The sequence below is a fragment of the Silurus aristotelis genome (assembly GCF_946808225.1).
Source record: "Silurus aristotelis genome assembly, chromosome: 13".
In the NCBI taxonomy this organism is placed as follows: Eukaryota; Metazoa; Chordata; class Actinopteri; order Siluriformes; family Siluridae; genus Silurus; species Silurus aristotelis.
Window position 1 is genome coordinate 8,400,732 of NC_139586.1, and position 7,500 is coordinate 8,408,231.

The 7,500-nt window shown below is 36.9% G+C and overlaps 2 protein-coding genes across 2 annotated transcripts in view; one reads left to right on the plus strand and one right to left on the minus strand.

The window, feature by feature from the left end:
* tm4sf4 (transmembrane 4 L six family member 4) overlaps positions 1-1,307 on the minus strand; it is a 2,208-nt gene extending 901 nt beyond the window's left edge. The window contains exons 1-4 of the mRNA XM_083558254.1: positions 1,004-1,307; positions 699-788; positions 213-346; positions 1-12 (exon numbers count right to left, since the gene is read on the minus strand). The exon at positions 1-12 is cut by the window's left edge and continues 172 nt beyond it. Of these exons, the coding sequence (XP_083414380.1) occupies positions 1-12; positions 213-346; positions 699-788; positions 1,004-1,177 (410 nt within the window). The 5' untranslated portion in view covers positions 1,178-1,307. The remainder of the gene's footprint in view (positions 13-212; positions 347-698; positions 789-1,003) is intronic.
* A 105-nt stretch (positions 1,308-1,412) lies between these two features.
* LOC310735488 (glutathione hydrolase-like YwrD proenzyme) overlaps positions 1,413-7,500 on the plus strand; it is a 12,586-nt gene continuing 6,498 nt past the window's right edge. Inside the window, 6 exon segments of the mRNA XM_083558253.1 lie at positions 1,413-1,530; positions 4,554-4,658; positions 4,801-4,857; positions 4,860-4,953; positions 5,053-5,206; positions 6,721-6,927. Coding sequence (XP_083414379.1) covers positions 4,559-4,658; positions 4,801-4,857; positions 4,860-4,953; positions 5,053-5,206; positions 6,721-6,927 — 612 coding nt within the window. The 5' untranslated portion in view covers positions 1,413-1,530; positions 4,554-4,558.

Here is a 7,500-nt window from a genome sequence, read left to right on the forward strand (position 1 = left end):
GACAGGTAGTCACTTAGGAAGGAAAACACAGGAAAGTTTCAAAAGAGGGCAAAGACTGACCAAAAATCACATAGCATAATTTATTGTATTAAAATTACTCTTTTTAAGCTATGAATGCATGGGATTTTCTTTATTTTTGTATTTACTGAATTTCAGGTCTCTGATCGCTAAATCATTATCCATTGAAAGCAAAACCTCCCTTCAGTACTTACCCCTCATTGAATGGGTATGTATATGTGCCGTTTGTTAAACATTTAGGCCCACGATTGATAGCAACTGCTGACACAATGAAAGAATAACCAGCTCCCAAAAGGCCAACTCCAGCAAAAATAATGGAGAAAAACATCTAGAGAGAGATTCAAGCAGGCTATCAATTAAATTAATGACTGATGGAATGCAAAGAGTATGATTGTATATGGAACACATATTATTAAAGGCATCATGCATATACAGCATTCAAGAAGAAAGAAGAAATGTTCAGTTCTTTTTGGCCTTAGGAGAACATTTTTAAAACAAGAAAGTACACCTTTCACCAACAGATAAATGTTAATCTGATGGTAGGTTGTTTGTGTGTGTGTGGGTGTGGGTGTTGGTGTGTGTTGGTGTGTGTGGGTGTATGCATGTATGTGGGTGTTAATGTGTGATCAATGTATCAACGATAGTAATCGTAAAAGAAAAAAAAAAGATAATTTCCTTACTGCAAATCTTTTTCCACAGTTCTCATTGCCACAGCAACCACAGCAGTCGTTCGTTTTCAATCCCAAGAAGACCAGTGCTGGGAAAATCATCTATAAAAAATTTACAAAGTTAAAATCACACATTTCTTTCAACCCAAAAAATATCCTTATTCCAAAGTAACAAGTAAATGTTTTGAGAAATCTTTTTTTTCTTTTCTTTTCAAGAATTCTTGCTTTAAGCGACTTCCGTTTTCTATATGTGGTGTAGATCATTAATACTTAAAATAGAGTGAAAGTTATATATTAAATGAAAAAGGGTCACTCACCAATATTCCAGAGCCTATGATTCCTCCGAAGTACCAGACCTCATCTGTAATGTCGTCATTGTTCTTAGCAGGTTTACCTCCAGGAAAGAGCAGGAGGATATTGCAGAGGAAGCAAAGAATAGCTAAAGGAATGAGTGTGATGCCTAAACACTTTGCACAATTCCCAGAACACATGTTTCAATCTTATTGTTTGTGTATTTCAAGCAGTAAAAAAATGACCGTCCAAGGGATCAATAACCTTTCTCTTAACTCTATTCCAGAAACCCTTTCCTATTTCTGATCCACGGAGGTCTGAGGGTAGATGCACGTTTGCCCATATATACCCCTTTGCAATATGATGTCACCACATTCATGTCAGATTTACAACATTTGTTGCACTGACAACAACTTGCCTGTTAATGTTCAACCACAGCATGTCTCTGCCCTGGGATTTGGTCACACTACTTTGCTTGACTTTAGCAGAGATCTTCCAACCAGTGCTGATATTGTTTTACACTCTTCTGGAGACTCTCAAACTAACTTTAATGGTGAGAGATTAAGATCCAGCACAGTATGGCATAATTCTTAGTTGTCTTTTATTCGGTTGAGCAAGTTTGATATATCGATAGGGTATTTTTCAACTAGATACAATAGTTTAGTTAGCATGTGTTAGTATTAAAGGTATTGCAGCTTTTTATTACTTAGAAATTTCACTGTAAAGCATGTTACATTCAATATCTACTGTTAAGTGACACTTAGAATTAATATTAACTCATTTTATTTACTTGATTATAATGTTTCTCACATTTATCAAGATATGATCATTTGTAAACAGAATATCTAATGTCATCTAATGTCAAGAAAATATAGAATAGAATGGAATAGAATAGAATAGAATAGAATAGAATAGAATAGAATAGAATAGAATAGAATAGAATAGAATAGAATAGATTTTTTTGCACCCCAGGCCTCATCCTACATCAGTATCTGACACAAATCTCAACATACCAACATGCATGGATATATTTAAGAAGGGATTTTAAAATGAAGACCCACAAAAAGTGTGATTGGTCCCACACTTGCTTAAATTGGAACACACTTTCCCAAATCTCATTTAGGCTTTACATGCAGATGAACCGCGTTTTCTCTCTCCACCTGTAAAACGTAGTCATTCTGTAATGGTAAAGTAGAGAACTGGAGTGGGTGCAGGCCAGGTGCTAAAGTCTGCTCAAAAACACACCGGATTTGTCGTTGTTAAAGAAGTCTAAAACGTAAAAAGTTGTCACAGGAGTCTAAATCGCATTCCGATTAATCGATTCTGACACCATATGGAGTTTTGCTCATAGAAACGTTGATGCAGAGTTGTTCAAACTGACATAAGTATGCAAAGAAAAAAAAAGCTGTGTGCATGAATCTACAATGACTGCATGGATTTTAAACTTGGAGGAAACAACGGACAAAATGAACACTACCATGCAGGCCTCTCTCTCTCTCTCTCTCTCTCTCTCTCTCTCTCTCTCTCTCTCTCTCTCTCTCTCTCTCTCTATATATATATATATATATATATATATATATATATATATATATATATATATATATATATAGAGAGAGAGAGAGAGAAAGAGAGAGAGAGAGAGAGAGAGAGAGAGAGAGAGAGAGAGGCCTGCATGGTAGTGTTCATTTTGTCCGTTGTTTCCTTGAATATATATATATATATATATATATATATATATATATACAGTGAGGAAAATAAGTATTTGAACACCCTGCTATTTTGCAAGTTCTCCCACTTAGAAATCATGGAGGGGTCTGAAATTGTCATCGTAGGTGCATGTCCACTGTGAGAGACATAATCTAAAAAATAAAACTTTCTTTCGGCTTCTCCCGTTAGGGGTCGCCCATATTGTGATTTCTGTATTTTATTTTTATTTGAGACATAATCTAAAAAATAAAATACAGAAATCACAATATATGATTTTTTAGCTATTTATTTGTATGATACAGCTGCAAATAAGTATTTGAACACCTGATGTCAAAGTCAATGTTAATATTTGGTACAGTAGCCTTTGTTTGCAATTACAGAGGTCAAACGTTTCCTGTAGTTTTTCACCAGGTTTGCACACACTGCAGGAGGGATTTTGGCCCACTCCTCCACACAGATCTTCTCTAGATCAGTCAGGTTTCTGGCCTGTCGCTGAGAAACACAGAGTTTGAGCTCCCTCCAAAGATTCTCTATTGGGTTTAGGTCTGGAGACTGGCTAGGCCATGCCAGAACCTTGATATGCTTCTTACAGAGCCACTCCTTGGTTATCCTGGCTGTGTGCTTCGGGTCATTGTCATGTTGGAAGACCCAGCCTCGACCCATCTTCAATGCTCTAACTGAGGGAAGGAGGTTGTTCCCCAAAATCTCGCAATACATGACCCCGGTCATCCTCTCCTTAATACAGTGCAGTCGCCCTGTCCCATGTGCAGAAAAACACCCCCAAAGCATGATGCTACCACCCCCATGCTTCACAGTAGGGATGGTGTTCTTGGGATGGTACTCATCATTCTTTTTCCTCCAAACACGTTTAGTGGAATTATGACCCAAAAGTTCTATTTTGGTCTCATCTGACCACATGACTTTCTCCCATGACTCCTCTGGATCATCCAAATGGTCATTGGCAAACTTAAGACGTGCCTGGACATGTGCTGGTTTAAGCAGGGGAACCTTCCATGTCATGCATGATTTCAAACCATGACGTCTTAGTGTATTACCAACAGTAACCTTGGAAACGGTGGTCCCAGCTCTTTTCAGGTCATTGACCAGCTCCTCCCATGTAGTTCTGGGCTGATTTCTCACCTTCCTTAGGATCATTGAGACCCCACGAGGTGAGTTCTTGCATGGAGCCCCAGTCCGAGGGAGATTGACAGTCATGTTTAGCTTCTTCCATTTTCTAATGATTGCTCCAACAGTGGACCTTTTTTCACCAAGCTGCTTGGCAATTTCCCCGTAGCCCTTTCCAGCCTTGTGGAGGTATACAATTTTGTCTCTATTGTCTTTGGACAGCTCTTTGGTCTTGGCCATGTTAGTAGTTGGATTCTTACTGATTGTATGGGGTGGACAGGTGTCTTTATGCAGCTAACGACCTCAAACAGGTGCATCTAATTTAGGATAATAAATGTAGTGGAGGTGGACATTTTAAAGGCAGACTAACAGGTCTTTGAGGGTCAGAATTCTAGCTGAAAGACAGGTTCAAATATTAATTTGCAGCTGTATCATACAAATAAATAGTTTAAAATTCATATATTGTGATTTCTGGATTTTTTTTTTTAGATTATGTCTCTCACAGTGGACATGCACCTACGATGACAATTTCAGACCCCTCCATGATTTCTAAGTGGGAGAACTTGCAAAATAGCAGGGTGTTCAAATACTTATTTTCCTCACTGTATATATATATATATATATATATATATATATATATATATATATATATATATATATATATATTTTTTTTTTTTTTTTTTAATTATTATTTTTTATTGGAAATTTTTTATATTTGGCTAAAAGCATCTTTTTACCATATAGTGAAAATGCAGGCTGATTTGGAGTTCTCATCTCGACGCTCACCAGTCATCTGCCTGAATGGATGTGTAGCCTCGAGTCAGCCTCTTGCATCCAACATTGGACTAGGTAAGAAATTGTATATTATATAAAATTTTGCAGTGTTTCTCTAAGCTTCTTTGTATAAGGATATATTAACAGAACCCACAGGGACATCTAGCTTCTTGGTATGTGTGGAATTGTCTTAATTCCTTTTTTATTTTCACCACAGAAATTCTGAAAAGGGGTGGAAACGCTGCAGATGCTGCAGTAGCTGTGGCGGCAGCACTGATGTAACAGAGCCGACAAGCACAGGGCTTGGAGGAGATGCCTTTTGTCTTTTTTATGATGCTGCAACTAAACAGGTCAGAGGACTTAATGGGAGGTGAGGAGAGACATTGACAAAATGAGCATATTATCATATATCATAGTTGTAGTGAAAAACTGCTGATTACTAACATTTTCTGTGTTAATTGTGCCTTAGTGGAAGGAGTCCCAAGGCTCTGACTCTGGATCTTATGAGAAGGTGTGGATTTAGTCAGAGTAACCCACCATCTAAGTTCCATGCCTTTAATGTCACTGTGCCTGGAGCTGCAGCATGTTGGTGTGACACAGTGACTTTGTTTGGAAGTAAAAAGGTACTTCATCCATACCATTCACAACTAGAAGAGCTCCAGATAAGTATTATACTTGTGCATGCTGTATTTGACCTCCAATAGTGTTTCAGTGTTCTGCATTATACCCCACTGATTAATTTCCTCTTATAATAATAGGTTATTTTAAACTAATCAAACTTAGGGTAGGACATTGTGATATTCAGAAAGAACACACCTGTTAGTCAGTGCTGAAAAGGCAGGCATGTTATCTTAAGTGCCCTAATTCAGGCTGTAATGACTGTTGCTAATTGCACCACACCCCATTTTTTAATTTTGGTCACATTTATTTGCATGGATGTCGAGCAACCATTTTAATCATTGTTTTTCACTTGACTATAGTTCCATTTACTTTTCTATGCACTTCCTCTGTTTTCTATAGTTTCTGATTTTGATTAACCATCTGTAGTGATGACCTTTATTTATACTTCAGATGTATTTTGTTTAATTGGCTTAGTAGAGATGCAATGAATAATACAGCATCTAGTAATCCATTTAAATACTAATATAACCCTATGTAATTATTTATCAAAGCTCAGTCTTCTACTAAGTGACTTTGTGGCTAATAATGTTTTTTGTAGTATCAGTTACGAAAAAAAAAAATCGGAACATTTATTTGACAACCTTTGTAACTGAGGGTAAAACAAGTGACCCTCCCAGAAAATCTGTAGTGTCTCCTAAAAAGTGCAGTTACATGTCACAATTTGACATTGTAATATCCTTAATCATAACATTGATATGTAATTAAATTATAACAACATATGATTGTTGTCTTGTATATATTTTCTATCCCTTTCCCTTCCTGGTGCACTTCTGTTTACCATACAAAAATATATACTATGACTGTTATATATTACAAGAATAATCAAAGTCTTACATATCTGAATTTAATTATTTTACTACACACTCACTGAGCTTCAGAAGGAATGCTTCACAAATGCATTATGGCCCCTCAAACACCCTAAAACGTTGACATGATTGCATTACCCATGCTGCATAGCTCCTGTTATACCACATCCTCAAGCTGTTTTTAAAAGCCTCTGAAGAACTCTGAACTCACTGTCACTTTCAAGCAACAGTTTGAGACACCTTGTGCGTTGGGAAAAGGGTGCATCATTTTTACATTTTATATTTTTACATTTATGGCATTTGGGCAGACACCCTTATCCAGAGTGGCTTTTATTTCAATCATACAACTGAGCAGGCTAGGATTTGAAAGTACTACCTTCAGATACAAAGCCTATTGCTTTAACAACTAAGCTACCACCTCCCATCATCAAATATTGGCATATGTCTCTATACATTTTCTTGTAGTATTATGTCAGCTATGAAGGGCTTATGCATATGTGACATCTTTATATCCACTTAGTTGGATTCATTACAAGTGGCTCAGAAACATGTAGAGAGCAAGACAGAGTGTGTTGTATATGATGTATCAGAAGACATCTTCATGTATGTGTGGTATTGGTTAAATAACCTGTGCTTTGTGACTTTGCCAGCTGTCTTTGGCTGACCTGCTGCAACCAGCTATAGATCTGGCTCAGAATGGTTTCCCAGTGACAGAGATTACAGCATACCATTGGGCTGATGGTATAAAATCTTTGAGAGCTGCTGGCAGAGAACTGGGAGCAGATTTACTCATTAACAATCAGCCACCTAAACATGGACAGATCATGACTAATCATAACCTCGCACACACTTTCCAGGTACGCAGAATTCCTTGGGTGCAGTTTATATGTGATTTACGTCATCAAGGGCTAAACAGGGCACTCCTAGATTGTAATAACAACTCTAAAGTGATGTTATGTAAAGGGTCATCTTCCTGCATGTTGGATAAAGCTAGATAAAAGTGTTTAGAAATGTTTTGCTGGCTGTATCCGTGGGATAAAATCCTTTAACTTGGTTGGATGATATCTAAATTGTTGATAGTGTGACAGGCATTTCTGATAACTATCGATTATTACCCATTTACAACTGAAATTGGATACAGAGGCATTACCAGGAGTTGCTGTTGTAGGTATTCATGTGCAATGTGCACCATTGTGACATAAAGAATACGCCTATGGGCCCTTTCTACAGATTCCACACAGATTATAGGAAATTAGCAATACATGGTAATGCATGTCAGTCATCAGGTATTAATTATGTTTTAATTTGTAGACTAGAATATATATATATATTAAATAACTTTTAACAAATCCTTTTTTACAGATTGTCACCTTATTAACATATTTAGGATTTTTCCAGGTTTGATTTTTTTGAAGTGAACTAATAAAGGT